Here is a 17,764-nt window from a genome sequence, read left to right as displayed (position 1 = left end):
CTTAACATCAATCCTACCAAGACAACAATTATACCATTTATGAAAATGTATACGGTTAGCTGGAGAAGTAATAGAAACACAGAAGGAGGTTAAGTATCTAGGTATCACAATAGACAGTAAACTCCTCTGGAACAAACACGTAGAAATAACCACTGGTAAAGCTACGAAAGCCTTAATGATTTGCAACAGATAAGCAAGCAATTCATGGGGCTGCTAACCATACATCCTAAGATGGATGTACACTATGATGGTAGGACCTATAATTACCTATGGTGCGGTGGCTTGGCACAAAAGAACCGATCTTGCAACAACTAGGAAATCACTAGATAAAGTGCAAAGACTCGCATGTGTCTGCATCACCGGGGCTATGAGAACATGCCCTACAGCAGCAATGGAGGTTATTCTTGATTTAACTCCACTTCACCTTATTATTGAAAGTGCTGCTAAAGGAGCTATCATGAGATTTGCCAAGGAAGGAACTGGGGCTGGAAAATGCATAGGCAACAGAGAAAGAGAATTCCTGTCCAGATCCTCAGAAGAAAACTTCCTTGACTTTCCAAGAGATGCAATGGTCACAAATTATAACTTTGTGAAAAACTACAATATACATCTCAGTAGTAAAAAAGATTGGGTAGGTGAATCTATCAACTACTCTTTTAAAGAAAATACCATCAAATGGTACACAGACGGGTCGAGAACAGCGGAAGGTACAGGGGCAGGCGTCTTTGGGCCTTGTACCAAACTCTCCGTACCTATGGGTCAATCCCGAAGTATCTTTCAAGCTGAGGTAAATGCCATTGTAAAATGTGCAGAAATAAACCTCGAATTAAATAACCGGAATAAAAACATTGCCATTATGTCTGATAGTCAAGCTGCCCTAAAAGCACTTAAATCCTACGAAATCAACTCCAAGCTAGTATTGGAGTGTATAGGGAAACTTAACGAACTTGGCAAAATAAACAAAGTCACTCTCCACTGGATACCTGGGCACGTTGGTGTCCAGGGTAACGAGGAGGCGGACTCCTTAGCAAAAACGGGAGCAAATTCCCCTTTAATGGGACCCGAACCGTATTGCGGAATAGGAGAAAATGTCATTAAAAACAAAATAAAACTAGACGAGGAGTCCAGGAGAGCAAAAAACTGGGCAGAACTACCAAAACTGAGACAAGCGAAAATGCTCCTCGGGAAGTACAACCGAGAGCGTTTCAAATCATGTATCAGTCTATGTAGGAACAATCTCAGGTTAATCACTGGGCTCCTCGCTGGCCACTGCAAGTTAAGAAGGCACCTACATATTTTGGGCTTAGTAAATAGTGCAACATGTAGATTCTGTAGCGAAAAAGAAGTTTCTTCTTTTTCGCTACAGAATCTACATGTTGCATCCTGGGTAGTTGCAATGCACTAATACACCAAAGATTTAAACACATGGGTCGCTACCAAATCGAAGAGGATAAATTGCACTCTTTGAAAATACCCCATATAATCAATTTCATGAAAGGAATTAGGTTAGAGGAGGAGCTATAAAATGAGGTACTAACTCATTTAGCTTAAAAGGGGGGTACTATAGATCTTACAGGTCGCAGTAAATCTTACACCCAAAATATCAATCTATCTAATCTATCTAAGGGCTAGCTACGCCACTGCTTAGTAGGATAATTTGGGTGCCAGGATTTGATAACGGGTTTTTGTAGAGGAGTTCAATACAAACATTTTTTTCTTTGGGAGGGGGGTCTATCTCTCCCCGTTTAGGTGGGAAGGGCAGTTTTCTAAAAAAAAATTATCAAAATAAAAAAAATTATTAAACAACAACGGCCACACTTACGGTAATAAATGATACCATTTACGAAAGGCAAAATTATACATTTCATTTTAATTTCTCCCTTAACGGGGAGAGATAGACCATCTCCCAAAGAAAAAAATGTTTGTATTCAACTCCTCTACAAAAATCCGTTATCAAATCCTGGCGTCCAAGTTATCCTACTAAGTGCCAAAACAACATTTTTGTTCTATACCTAAAAGTTCGAATTTCTGTATCTGGGTTGAAATCGTAAAATTTTTTTTCTAAGCCAATTTTATATTGATTTTCATAATAAATATTATTTTAGAATATATTTTTAAAACAGCATGTTTTTGTGAAAATATATACTTTAAGGCTGAGTGGACCACGTAAAAATCGGGTTATCGTTTACAAATCGGTGAATAACTTTTACATTTTTAAAGATAATTGAATGAAATAAATTTTATTATTTAGATAATAAACAAGGCTAAATGTCTTCATCCCCATAATTTCCAAATTTGTGCACTTGTAATTAAGAGAGAACAAAACATGATAAAATTTTAGTTGTTTTAGAACGACCTGTAAGACATTGGTTTGTTTCTTAGTTAGACTAAAATTTTTATTTTTTTTTATTTCTATTTTGGATTGAGGTTGAATCAAACTTCGGAGTAAAACTATTTTGAAAATCTAAAAATGTATTTTTCATAGAATAAAATTAATCGGAACTGAAGCTATTTTACCTTATGTTACAATGTTTGAACATGTGTATGTGTAACTTCTGCAATTATTAATAAAATTCATCGAAATAAAAAGAAATAAGTACCTCAACTCAAATACTAACACATTGATTAGTTTAAGAACTTTATATTAAGTTTTAAGGTCTTAAACAACAAAAAAATGTTAAAAAGTCATTTTTTCTTAACTTTTTTAAAACAAAGTGGTTTAATTTCTTGGTTTTTCAAAGTATGATTTTGATTTTTATTTTATTTAAAAGCTTAGTTTATTGACTATGGAGTAAAGCTATATTTTGTTGGAAAATATTAATTTGTAACCCTCCAATCGCTTTTAAAGGAGTCCCAAAAACAATAAACTGTACTAAGAAACCAGAATTTTTAGATTTTTTGTTATATTTTTTTTATTTTTTTTCATTATTTTTTCTATCAATATCAAGTTAGAAAACAAGAATTGCTATAATAGTTTTCTTACAATTAATTTTTGAAAAAGAGTCTACTTTCCATTTTTTCCTCAGAAATTCACGGAATGCGTATGTATTGGAATTTGTAGTTCAAACAAATTCCGCTGGCGCTAGTTGTATCTCTCTTTTTATTATCTTCTATTTTGTTTCTACATGATCTCTCGCACTCGCTCTGTCGATTGGTTGTTTGGTGATATAAAGAATAAGATGAACTTAGGTATCTGCATTCTACATATTGTTTGTACATAGTTTTTTCCATAAAAAAGGATTGGCGCCAGGCAAGCTCATCGCGCATGCAAAGTGTTGTTGTATTTTTTTCGCGAAAATGAGAGGATACAGGAAATGGATCTCTCGCACGTTCGCAATGTATGGTATCTGGTGTTGCGTGGTAGGTATATGGAATAGGATAAACGAGTTTTTTTTGTATTCTTGTTTTTTTTTTTTTAACTGGTTTATTTATCTCTTTCATAAATTTATGATGTTGCATGTTAGGTATTCTTCTGAGCAGCTGTATGGATATATTTTTTTCTATGAAAACAAAATTTGGAAAGACAGGCAGTCTGTAATGTTATTCGTATTATAATACAAAAATCTAAATTTCGATCAGATTCCTGCGCCTACGAATACTTGCAAAAGTGATGTAGGTACATACATAGATGCGCAGAAAGATAGAAAAATTCAACACTGAATATCATACCATTTTTTTCTTCATAAATATACCTACCATGACTCTTGCACATAGAGTAAAACCAACGGAAAACGAAAACACAAGTGAATTCGGTTGCGCAAAGCAAAACCGCAATATGCACTTGCAAGGCTTGCAACCCTTTTTTTTGCTATTTTCTTGATGGTGATTTGTTTTTTCTACCTAAATAGACTTTAATTTTATGACTTTGGTTCTCTAGAAAGGGAAAGAGAATGCAAATAAAGATACCGAGAGAGAACTGAGTTGAGATGACGTTGAACGTGAGAGATGTATGGCGAAGAAAGGTCACTAATACACACAAACTCATTTACATGAAGTCTGAGTTCGTCATTCGGGGACACCCACTCTTAATTTGATGTTTAAGTTGGGTAAATGACGAAAAAAATTGAATTTTTGAACTTTGACAGCTTATAAATACTAGGTGATTTGACCGAGTTACATGTTTTATACATTGTTGAAAAGGTATATTTATCTCCTATCAGAAACTGAAAAAAAAATAAAAAAATGTGTAAAAATTTGACGAAGCTAGATTTTTTTCAATGGGTGAAGGTCAAAAAAACCGTTTTTTGCCCCTAACTCCAGATTTTGGGGGTGTTAGGGACTTTTTAAATACCGTTTCATAATCAGTGCGACTAGCTCTACAAAACGTGATAGGTCTCCGCCCGCGTATATTTTAAAACCTCATTTTTGTAACACCGTGTAATTATTTAAAAGCATAACTTGGGTAACACGTACTTACTCCTCAAAGCCATTTAGTAGTAAGTGCGTACATATGTCCCAGTCATGTTTTCAATAATTATGAAAACAACATTTATTTTATTACAATTTTGGTAGAATGCAGAAAATTTGACTTAAGAAAATAATATGAAATTGACTTACTTGCTCCAGTTTTTAGCCTAAAAACACATCTTCTGTAAGAATTTTAAATTTTATTCGTATCCAGAAAATCAGAAATTAAGTTCTCTAATATTGAATTCTCACATGCAATTGAGCGCCTCCATTAAAGTGTTCATGTCAAGACTCGTCGACATGCACTGGATCCTATTGGGGAAAATTTCTAGAGATCGGTATTAGTTTTTACGGATCCAATAAATGTTCAATACGTAAGGTAAATTTTATTAAAAATCTAGGGGTTTTTTACTGAAATTATCAAACTAGTCAGATGGAGTTAAAAATACTAGACTCATTTTTCTCCGTGTGGGCAACGGCCCAGGCTGCCCCCCATATTTATGTTATGTTTTAAACATGTGTAAATGTGTATAACTCTAAACGTTCAAATTCAAAATTCATATAAATTAAGAGCTCATTTTTGATCAATTTCTATGAGGCCCCATTCTTCTTATCTCACCACTTCATATTCATGACAATATACTTTCTCAGTGAATGCTGAAGTTGCAAGACCAGATAGTATATATCGTCGCCGTTCAAAGAAAACTCCCTAAGTCCATTTCGACTTTAGTTACATTTTCCAAGTTACCCAATAACAAAAGCTTTATTTTTCAATTGTAACAAAGCAATTATTTTACCGAAATGTTAAATAACACGTTTATTAGACCATTTTTGAGTTTTTAATATTGGATAACCAATTTCTAATGCGATTTCTCAAAAAGTGAAAAAAGGACTTAGGGAGTTTTCATTGAACGGCGACGATATGTAGCTCACAATTTTTGCAGTTAACAATATAATTCATCGATATAAAAAGAAATAAGAAGCTTAACTCAAACATAACTACCTTGATTTTTTACAAGAAAAAATCTAATGTTTTGAGGTCTTAAACAAAACAATGTAAAATAGAGAATAAAATTAGAATTAAAAAAAATTAAGCTAATATTTCTGAAAAAGTAAAATAAAAAATCCTTTTTAAACATTTTTCTTTAATTAATTATATTTAAAACCTTTTTTTGTAAAAAATCAAGGTATTAATATTCTATACATTTTTTTTGTTTCGATGAATTATATTGATAACAGCAAAAGTTACACCAGTTCAAACATTGCATCAAGAAAAATAGCATCAGTTGCGATTCATTTTTTTCTATTAAAAAAAGGAGCAATGTTTAAGTTTTTGAAAAATCCTTTGATTCAATTTCATTAGAAAATAGAATTAAAAAAAAATTAAATTTTAAGTCGGACTAAGAAACAAACAAAACAAGTAGGTCATACTAAAACAACGACCAAAATTTTAGTGTTTTATACTCTCTAAATTGCAATTGTTCAAATTTAGAAATTATAAGGTCGAATATTTTAAACCTCGTTTTCTTTTTCATTCAATTATTATCTTTAGAAATATGAAAGCTATCCACCAATTTGTAAATGTTAAGATGTTTATGTGGCGGTACACTTAGCCTTAAGTAAAAAAAAAGAGTATTTTGGCGTATACTCTATCAGAGTTATAGATTATAGAGTACACATATGTACATACGTGAAATAGAGTACAATTTTCTTTTTTAGAGTACGGTTGGCAACTCTAGCCATGGATCACGATTGTTACACTGCAATGCGTTTAATTCACTTCTAACGTTTCCCAAGGTTGCGGCGTGGTAAAATATCAAGATTTGATCCGGCAGACCTCTTAATTTTGAAAGAATATGTTAACCTTTGTTTTAACATCACTGATTCTTTAATCTTTTTAACAACATTTGCATTGCACTTTTTGTCTAATTTTCCCTAATATTTTAAAAATTTTAAAAATACTTTGTATGGATAAAAAACAAACTATAAACAAGTGGCTTAAACTTCGTCGGCCCCATCTGTGATCTTGCGGAGTAACTGAATAATTGCGGAGTTGGCCGAAGGTAACGAAAGAAAAGATTCAACAAAAGCCTGCACAACAAAGATTCCTTTTTTCATACCTTGCCCCTAATCTGTCCCAAGCCTCGATATAATTTCCTTCCGAACATCACATATGTTTTAGTAAGCCCGCAGCATTACCCCGCAGAAACTAATTGAGGTCATGAAACTTTTGCGAATCGCTCAAAATTGTGTTCCGGTCAACCGAACTTTGAAAAAGATCTTTAAACTCGGGCCAATCCTCATATTTGCCATCAAAAATGGGAATATTAGAAGTTGGTATGATGATTTTTGTGTTGCGGAGTTTAAAGTTTTTAAAAAGGAAGTCTGTTGATTTTTCTATTATTGAGTCGTCAGCACTAACAGTCTGAGAATGCAATTCACGAACCCTATTTGTTAGGGTTCCCAACTGTCCTCCTTTTGGGAGGACAGTCCTCCTTTTCACTTTTTTGTCCTCCTGTCCTCTTTTAAAATGTCCTCCTTTTTCAAAATGAATATACATTACATTCACTAAAATTTAAAAATATTAATTCTAATTAATAATTTGCATTCAAAAACAGTTTTTAAACTGAAATACCTATGAATTCTGTGATGTATTTATTTTTTTTGATTATAGCTAGAAATACTAATTTTTGGTTATGTTCTTTTAGTTATTATCAGTAATAAAAAGTAAGGGTTCCTTAAAGTGTATTTATAAGGTTGGTCCTTAACACAAAATTAATGAAGACACTCGTTCAATCCTTACAAAATAAATTTAAAAAAATGTTCATAAGTGTTTTAATTTCCTTGTAAATAAAATCAAGAATTAAAACGCTTATGAAAATTTTGTATGCAACATTATTCAAACATTGCATTCATATGCTTGTTGACGAAATTTACAAAAAATTGGTTGATGCTTTTTGCGAAATAATCTAGAAAAAATGTAATAAACGTAATAGTACTAAAAAACGGATTTCCTTTTCGATTTTTTATTACTCAAGAATATCTTTTTAATAAAATCTTGGAATGAAATATTACTTAGGATAATTTTTGGATAATTTTTGTGCAAAAGTAGTACAAAATCCATCAAGCCGTAAGGGAGATATAAGGGAATAATCCAAAAATCAGACGCAAAAGACAAGAATTTCACTTTGATACAGGGCTAGTAAGGCGTATACATAGATAAAATCTGAAAACAAAATTAGACGATTTTTTATTTGTAGACGATTGAGATCATAAATAAAAAAGTCAATGCGAACCGGCCTGTTATACAGTATGTTAAACTCATATTTTTTTTAATTTTAAAAATTTTTATGACGTTTTTTTATTCTGAAAATTCATTGTCCTCCTTTGTTTCCAACCAAAGTTGGGAACCCTACTATTTGTACACACCGAATGGGCTTTTAAATATTTTTCCTCGTATTCTCCGAACTCAGGACCCGGATCAACAAAATTTTCCTCATCACAAAAGTCGCATTGTTCATGATTTAGAGACAAGAAATCTTCTGGTCTTCTGGTAAAGAATCTGCATACCCAGCCGCACTAGTCCAAGTGCCTTTGGCATGGCCCCGTTTAACTTTAATTAATTACATAATTGCTATAAATTATAATTTAGGATGCCAAAAATTCGACCAAAATGTTCAAAACTGTTTCTTCCCCTTTGCATTAAATATCACTCTTTTGTTACATAGAATTTAAATAAATAATATATTATATAACACACTTATTTCATTCTATTTTAGCATGCATAACATTAAAAAAATTATATTTCATCCATACATATACAGCTGCGGTCAAAAAAATAGCAGTGCATCGTAAAAAAAATTCAAATAAAATATAAAACATAAAAAGAGTTTCGATGTTGGATTTATTTTTTAGTAAAACTATTTTAGATACATTCTAGATTAATTTTTAGTATGAATGAAATTTAATTTCTTGCTAATAGCTAAGCAATAATCCAAAAACAAAATAAACCTAAAAATTAAGCGGTCAAAATAATAGCAGTGATTTTCTTTTTCTAGTAAATTTAAATAAAACAAAGGCACAAAAAGTTCAAATAAACAGTATTTTACTTGGCAAAAGCTAGCATTTGCTCCCTTGACCTTTATTTTTAATTAAAGCTTGGCAAAAACCTTTTATCGGGCCGAAAAGTCGCTGAGATCTGTGAGGTGTTTTAGCTCACCAAACCTGGTCAACAACGGTCCATAACTGCCGTTATGTTTGGGTTTTGCTTTATAAACTTCTTCTTTTATATCCTCGCAAGGATTCTAGAAAAGATCGAGGTTCAAAGACTAAGCAGTCCACTCCATGAGCTAAATCTTAATATTTTGAAACCATTGTTTGGCCGCTCTCCTGAAGTATTTTGGGTTATTATCTTGTTGGGAGACCCATTTAAGCGGTATTTTGAAGTCGACGTATAGCAACATACTGTTTTACAAGATATCCAGGTACTACTGCTGGTTTATTTTAGCTTTAATCTAATATAATAGACCAAGTCCTTAGTAGGACAAGTTTCTCCAAATTCTTATACTGGACCCTGGAATATTCTCTGGATTGATGAGAGCAAATTGATTCCGCATGGTGGCAAAGGGTCTCGGTAGTACTACAAAACACGAAATATAACCCTAGGTATAGCAGAAAAACTATTAAACACGGAGGATCCAGTACAATGATTTGGGGGAACTTGTCCTACTACGGACTTGGTCTATTAATTGTCTTACCACGATTGCGTTTCACAATGTCCAAATAATTAAAAAAAATTTTTAATTATCCGACAACGAAGGACCTAAAAATGTATAGAAATAAGAAAAAAAGGCAAATAGTTCTTAATAATTTAATTGAATTATTTAATGTAATTAATCAAAATTAACAAAAGTTCAAGGCCTGAACTTGGAAGAAATTTTATAGCGGAGCTAAACAATTTTTGATGTGATTTTCAAACAGCAAGAGAGCGAGTTATCTTTACGAAAGTTAGAATTAGCTGTGGTTTTTAAGTATGCATTAGTATTAGTTGATAAGCAAGAAAAAGAACAAATATGCATTGGCAGTTACAAGATAAGAGAACATAAAAGAAAGATGAAAATGAAACATACAATGTTATTTGTTAAATTTGACCAATTTTTAATGTATATATTCCACTGTTGTTAGGCTGTTTTGGTCCACATAAAGAAAATGCGAATAAAAACAAGTTTTATCCCATTATTTTCCCAAAGTTTCGTAAGCGCTTCCTTACTTCATCAGGGGTATTTATAGTCCGGTCAATTTATACATCCGAGGTTACATTAATTCCCAGCAAGCTGAAAATTGGTAGGATTGTTGGAAACACCATCATAAATAAAATCTAAAAAGTCCTCATCGATCCGAGCTCTGGAAAAAAATTTACGGGGGTCAAAGGTCACAAAAACTGGTTTTTCACGATTTTCAGCAAAACGGTAAGTCTTATCAAAAAATTTTCAACGCAAGAATTGTAGACCAGATCATTATATATAAAAAGTGTCATGACACTTTTTTTCCTAAGACCCACCGTTTCTTAGGTATAACGATTCAAAAAGTTGAAGTTGAGTTGAAATCGTCATAATCAGGCCTATTCTAAAAAAAAACTCCTAACTGAAAAGTTCCTGAAATTTCTTTATTATTTCAACTTTTCGTTCTTCAATGGTTAAGAATATGGGGAAAGCAAAAAAAAATGGAAATTTTCGCCATTTTTCCGATTGGGGCCCTTCTCCCGAAACCATTTCCCTGGGAATTTTTGTTTAGAATATGTCTGAATATATACATGATGTTCAATAGAGAATGGACAACCCTAAAAAGGCTGATAGCTACACTTATGATTGTTCTAAAAACAGATAGAAAAAAGTTCTATCGCAAGCAGTTCATAAAATATTGGCTTTTTTTCGTTCAGTGTATTTTAAATTTTATCATCTTATATTTTCGTTGACTACAACCACGAATGAATGAATTTTATTTATTTCTTTTTTTTTATCATTTTCTACAATAATTGTATGAGTACATAAACTCTTTAAAAACTGCATAGCTATTGCACATTTTTGTAAAAAAAATTTTGAAATCTGTTTTTTGATGCAAAATGTAAAAAAAGTATTTTATGAAAAATTTTAAACACCTGTTTTTTTTTTTTTTTTTTTTTATAATTAACGCGCACTAAAGGGAGTTAAATACCCTTAGAATGTTAAACACAGTGCGAGTTTCAGGAAGGGATTTAAAAGGAGAAACCGATGCACATTAGTTTTAAAGCTCTGGACATTTAAATGGCAGGGAAAAACAGAGGCGGGTAATATATTCCACATTCGTGTGGTGCGGCTAAAGAAAGAATCTCTGTAATCTCTGTATTTGACGGTACGTCCGAAGTTGGACTCAAGGGTAAACTGATGAGCATTCCTAGAAGCGCGAGTATTACGGTTAAATTTTTTCAGGGGAGGAATGCAACTAGCTATTTCATCTGAATATTGTTTATAAAAATAGCGATAAAACAAGGAGAGACATGACACATTACGTCGGTGGTCTAGGGACGCAATTGTCTCAGTTATCGATCTATCATCTATCATTTTGAAAGCACGTTTTTGTATTCTGTCCAAGAAACTCAAATACGTTATCGGAGCATCTGCCCAGATGTGACAATTGTATTCAAGTTTTGGTCGAATGTAAGCTTTATAGATTACAGCTAGATCAGAAGATGAGAAGAATTTCTTGCATCTTCGGACATCGAATATGTGTTCGTTCCACAGAAGGTGGTTTGTTACACTCATACCGAGAATGGAAAGTTTCTCAGTTTCCTCGATGCAAGTGCCACTCATTGATAGTGGCATGGGTGGAAGGTTCCGTTTTAATGATAGTAAGCAGCATTGTGTTTTTGATGCATTAAATTCTACACGATTACTTATTCCCCATTGAACAATGCTTTCAAGATCAGAATTTAATGAGCTTATCATATTTTGTCGTTGAAGTTCCACATCCGAAGGACATGGGTGTGAATCTTCAAACGAATATGAAAAGCTGAGGGTACTATCATCTGCGAAACAATTTAATGGATTAGAAGTTTCAGAGAGCAAATCATTAATGAAAAAGAGAAAGAGAGTCGGAGACAAAACGGAGCCCTGGGGCACACCAGCGTTTATTTTGTGAGTTTCAGACTTGAAACCATCCAATACGACTTGTATTGAACGGCCCGAAAGGTTATTTCTAATCCAATGAAGAAGAGAATCATCGATACCGAATGCATGCATTTTCGATAAGAGAGCTTGATGCCAAACTCTATCAAATGCCTTTGAAATATCAAGCGCAATAATCTTGCTTTCTCCAAAACGATGCAAAGATTTGTTCCACTGTTCGGTGAGATATACCATCAGATCACCAGTGGACCTATTGCTACGAAAGCCGTACTGCCGGTCATTAAGGCTGAGTGGACCACGTAAAAATCGGGTTATCGTTTACAAATCGGTGAATAACTTTTACATTTTTAAAGATAATTGAATGAAATAAATTTTATTATTTAGGTAATAAACAAGGCTAAATATCTTCATCCCCATAATTTCCAAATTTGTCCACTTGTAATTAAGAGAGAACAAAACATGATAAAATTTTCGTTGTTTTAGAACGACCTGAATGACATTGGTTTGTTTCTTAGTTAGACTAAAATTTTTATTTTTTTTATTTCTATTTTGGATTGAGGTTGAATCAAACTACGGAGTAAAACTATTTTGAAAAACTAAAAATGTATTTTTCATAGAAAAAAATTAATCGAAACTGAAGCTATTTTTCCTTATGTTACAATGTTTGAACATGTGTATGTGTAACTTCTGCAATTATTAATAAAATTCATCGAAATAAAAAGAAATAAGTAACTCAACTCAAATACTAACACATTGATTAGTTTAAGAAATTTATATTAAGTTTTAAGGGCTTAAACAACAAAAAAATGTTAAAAAGTCATTTTTTCTTAACTTTTTTAAAACAAAGTGGTTTAATTTCTTGGTTTTTCAAAGTATGATTTTGATTTTTATTTTATTTAAAAGCTTAGTTTATTGACTATGGAGTAAAGGTATATTTTGTTGGAAAATATTATTTTGTAACCCTCCAATCGCTTTTAAAGGAGTCCCAAAAACAATAAACTGTACTAAGAAACCAGAATTTTTAGATTTTTTGTAATATTTTTTTTATTTTTTTTCATTATTTTTTCTATCAATATCAAGTTAGAAAACAAGAATTGCTTAAATAGTTTTCTTACCATTAATTTTTGAAAAAGAGTCTACTTTCCATTTTTTTCCTCAGAAATTCATGGAATGCGTATGTATTGGAATTTGTAGTTCAAACAAATTCCGCTGGCGCTAGTTGTATCTCTCTCTTTATTATCTTCTATTTTGTTTCTACATGATCTCTCGCACTCGCTCTTTCGAGTGGTTGTTTGGTGGTATAAAGAATAAGATGAACTTAGGTATCTGCATTCTAAATATTGTTTGTACATAGGTTTTTCCATAAAAAAGGACTGGCGCCAGGCAAGCTCATCGCGCATGCAAAGTGTTGTTGTTTTTTCGCGAAAATGAGAGGATACAGGAAATGGATCTCTCGCACGTTCGCAATATATGGTATCTGGTGTTGCGTGGTAGGTATATGGAATAGGATAAACGAGTTTTTTTTTGTATTCTTATTTTTTTTTTAAACTGGTTTATTTATCTCTTTCATAAATTTATGATGTTGCATGTTAGGTATTCTTCTGAGCAACTGTATGGATATATTTTTTTCTATGAAAAAAAAAAAAATTGGAAAGACAGGCGGTCTGTAATGTTATTCGCATTATAATACAAAAATCTTAATTTTCGAATTTGAATTTATAGATGAAATTGTCTTTTTCTGTGAAATCGCGCACAACTATTCTACTTCTCAATTACTTCATTTGTATAATTTTTCATAACAAACTTATGAGAAATATGACCAGTCAAAAACTTTAAAATGCTTTTTTTTTAAATAGGCGGTAGGAGGTATATGCTATATCTAGTTGTTTTGTTTTTGTGTGCCAAATTTAAATTATTTTAGTACATAACTACATATATGTAGGTAAGGTAGTTACTATAAACAAACATATAATAAGAACATATTATCTTATAAAAAACAAGCAAAAATTAATAGCGTTTTTTTTATAAAAAAAAAAAAGAGGATGGCTAGCGCCAATGCGCCTTCAAGGAGTTAGGTAGGTATATTTTTTCGCGAAAAAAAGAAAGGAGTAAATAGATACAGGAAAGGGTTATGTAACCTGTTATGCAAAGATGTGACTTTTGTCATGTTTGTGTACCTAGGTGCATTTCATTTTCAATGCAAAAAACAACTGTTGGGATAGAAATAAGTTCATTATTCGTAATATTTGGCCGTGAATGGGACGTTTTTTAAAAGTGCTAGCATTATTGTGTCTTTTTATTAATATAACAAGTGTTTTAGTAGAAACTATATTTTGAAATTAATTTGTGTTGGTTTTATTGATACAGACAATATTTTGCGTATCTAGTTGATTTGTGTTTGAAGAAAAATGAGTTCTAATCCATCTCGTTTATCAAGAGTTTTCGGAGCAAAAAAGATAAAAAAGGGAAGGAGGTATGTCCTGATCGTATTAAATTTGTATCTTTTACCATTGTTGATAAAAAATCTAATTGTTACAGAAACAGATTAAATAAAAGTTTTACTGCGAGCCACCCTGAAACGGTTACTACACCAACTGATGTAGAACCACAAGGCGTTGAAAACTTCGCAATACCCGTCGAAATCGAAAACAATGAAAATAATTTTACATTCTTACCTGAAGGTAGACGGATTATAAATCTTACCAGTTTTCTCAATGGATTAAAAAGTATTTCCATGCATGGAATCAACTTTGGTTGCACATTTACAAATTTTAATCTTATTCAAGAAATCCGGAAAGGTACTTAAAACTTTTGTATTTATTTATTCTATAAGTCAACTCAATGTTTCTTTAATACAAACTAGGTTTAAATTCTAAACTTATATTTAAGTGCAATATGTGTAACATGGTTTTCAATATGTTTACGAGCGATCTGGAAGAAAAATCAAGTGAAGAAATTAACAAGGAAATCGTTTTGGGAACAATGTTAGCTGGAAATGGTTACACTCAATCTAAACGAGTTCTTGAAGCTGTCAACGTTCCGTTTATGTCTCCAAGATCATATCGAAAATTTGAAAACAAGACAAAAGAAGTATGGATCCAGTCTGCCGAGAATCAAATGAAGGATGCAATCGAAGAAGAAAAGAAGATTGCTTATGAAAATGGAAATATTGACGAAGACGGCAAGCCGTTGATTACGGTAGTTACGGATGGAGCGTGGTCGCACAGATCATATGGAACTAAATATTCATCCTTGTCTGGTGTAGCAACAATAATTGGTTTTAACACTAAGAAAGTTTTATATTATAACGTCAGAAACAAGTATTGTCATATTTGTCGGCTCAACGAAACAAAAAACTCCCCAGCTAAAGACCATATGTGCAACAAAAATCATATCGGGCCTTCAACAAAAATGGAGTCAGATATTTTAATAGAAGGTTTCAAATATTGCTACGCAAAATATGGTGTAGTTTTTAACAGTTTTATTGCTGATGGTGATAGCAATGTATACAAGAAACTTCTTGAAGCTAAGCCTTATCCAAACCTTACCATAAAAAAAATAGAATGTGTTAACCACCTATACCGAAATTTAAGAAAAAAACTAATAGACCTGACATAAAACACTAAATATAATATTGTGTCTCGAAAAACTCTTGGATCGAAAGCAGACAACATAATAAAAGGTATAAAAAGTGCAGTGCGATTTAGAAAAAATAGTGAAATTTCGTTTGAAGAAAAAGTGAAAGAATTGCAAAAAGATCTTGAAAACGTACCTTACCATGTTTTCGGGAAACATACAAATTGCGCAAGCTACTTTTGCAGCGGAAAGGATGCAGTTGGCACAGATTTTACTGAACTCTTACAAAAACATGGCATCTTAGAGTGTGTCCAATTATTTATACAAAGAATGGTTCGAAACGCCAATAGTTTAATGCACGGGTATGATTCAAATGTTTGTGAACAGTTTAATAGCGTTGTATGTCAATATGTCGGAGGCAAAAGAATAAACTTTTCTCTTGGGCAGTCATACACTAATAGATGTGCTGCGGCAGTGGTTCAATTTAACTCTAAGAGGCCATTCACAGAGTTTACCAAGACACAAAATGAAAGCACCAATACTCCTAGAAGCAAGTTTTTAGTCAAATCCGAAGCTAGAAATAAAACCTTGCTCCGAAAAAGAAATTTAGCTTCTAACATCAACAAAACTAAGAACATTGCAAGAAAAAGAAAAAGAAGTGGCGCCGACTCGTATTATGGAAACGTTGAAATGACATCCGAGATCCCAGATAAAACAAGTGAAGAATTGCTCTTAGAAAAGCAAAAAAACTTCAAATGATTGAGAGCAATTATTTAAGAAAAAGAGAAATTGAAGTTGAAACGCGTAATCAATCCCTTGATGAGAAGTGGTTTGATGTTAGACATCAGATGGTTACTGCTTCCAATTTCGGCAAAATATGCAAAGTAAAAAGTTTAGCCAGCTACCACAATATTATTTTGCATATTTTGTACACTCGCGTATCAAATTGCAACATGTTATGGGGCCTTCAAAACGAGAAAAAAGCAATCCAAAAACTAGAAGAAGCGATAAAAATCAAAGTACAAAAATGCGGATTTTTTATTGATGATGAGTTTCACTACCTTGGAGCAACACCTGACGGCTTAGTAGGCGAAGATGGCATCTGTGAAGTCAAATGCCCATCATCAATAAAAAACTTGACTATAAGCGATGCAGTTGAAAAGAAAAAACTAAAATATCTTCAGAAAAGCGGAGATACTTTTGTACTAAAAAAAAACGACGATTATTTTTATCAAGTGCAAGGACAACTGCACATTACAAAACGATCCCATTGTTTTTTTGGTGTATGGACATCATGCGATTTTGTTTGTATTAAAATACAAAAAGACGACTCATTTTGGGAAGACAAAATAAAAAACAAACTACTAAATTTTTATAATAATCATTTTTTATTGGAATTATGTGATCCACGGATTCCAAGAAAAATGAGGGTATGGAATACGTAATATAACAGCAAACGATCCACTTTCTATTAGAATATTATTACTTTTCAAAACTATGCGTATTTTTCTAAATCTTTAAAACTATTTTTTTTTTTCGTTCCATACCTTCAAATTAATTTTCAATATTCAGTAATATTATATCTAAAGCAGTCTAACATTTAAATTGTTTTTTTGGTTTTTTAGTTATAAGGAATTTTTTATGTTTATCACCTTTCTAAATAAACTATTGAGTATCTTGTACCTACTTTTAATAATGAAAAAAAAGTATTGTTTTTATACCAAAACTAATTAAAATCCAAAAAATTATTATTATAATTTCGTATGTAAAAACAAAAAATATTTATTTATTTATTTTATCTAACTTAATTGAAGAGAAAAATATACATATATATATGAATAACAATAATATCAATTAATAATATAATATACAAATCTATGTACAAATTCGAAAGAAAAAGTTAAAAACATTGAAATAAATAAACAAATATGTACCTAATAGTTTTAAAAAATAAACGTTTTATTTGCCAAAAAAAAAAAAATGTTGAAAAAATTTGTTTTTAAACTACTAAAATATATATCATCACTGAATACCATAACAAAGTAAAAAAAAAGTCGATCAGATTCCTGCGCCTACGAACACTTGCAAAAGTTATATAGAATACCAAGTGATGTATGTACATAGATGCGCAGAAAGATAGAAAAATTCAACACTGAATATCATACCATTTTTTTCTTCATAAATATACCTACCATGACTCTTGCACATAGAGTAAAACCAACGTAAACGAAAACACAAGTGAATTCGGTTGCGCAAAGCAAAACCGCAATATACACTTGCAAGGCTTGCAACCCTTTTTTTTGCTATTTCCTTGATGCTGATTTCTTTTTTCTACCTAAATAGACTAATTTTATGACTTTGGTTCTCTAGAAAGGGAAAGAGAATGCAAATAAAGATACCGAGAGAGAACTGAGTTGAGATGTCGTTGAACGTGAGAGATGTATGGCGAAGAAAGGTCACTAATACACACAAACTCATTTACATGAAGTCTGAGTTCGTCATTCGGGGACACCCACTCTTAAGAAGCTTCCGTTCTTCGAGATATTTCTTAAGCTGGAAATTAATCAGCGTTTCCATGACCTTGGAAAGAAGGGACGTGAGTGCAATTGGTCGATAGT

At 32.0% G+C, this 17,764-nt stretch overlaps 1 protein-coding gene across 1 annotated transcript; it reads left to right on the top strand.

Annotated features, from left to right (window-relative positions):
* Positions 1-15,218: 15,218 nt before the first annotated feature.
* Positions 15,219-16,721, top strand: LOC129907141 (uncharacterized). The gene has a single exon (XM_055983215.1). The coding sequence runs from the start codon at positions 15,902-15,904 to the stop codon at positions 16,589-16,591; it is 690 nt and encodes a 229-aa protein (XP_055839190.1). The 5' UTR covers positions 15,219-15,901; the 3' UTR covers positions 16,592-16,721.
* Positions 16,722-17,764: the final 1,043 nt, after the last annotated feature.

The sequence above is a fragment of the Episyrphus balteatus genome, chromosome 1, assembly GCF_945859705.1.
Source record: "Episyrphus balteatus chromosome 1, idEpiBalt1.1, whole genome shotgun sequence".
NCBI classification, from domain to species: Eukaryota; Metazoa; Arthropoda; class Insecta; order Diptera; family Syrphidae; genus Episyrphus; species Episyrphus balteatus.
The sequence above is the reverse complement of the archived record's forward strand: the minus strand, read 5'-3'. Positions and strand labels throughout refer to the sequence as shown.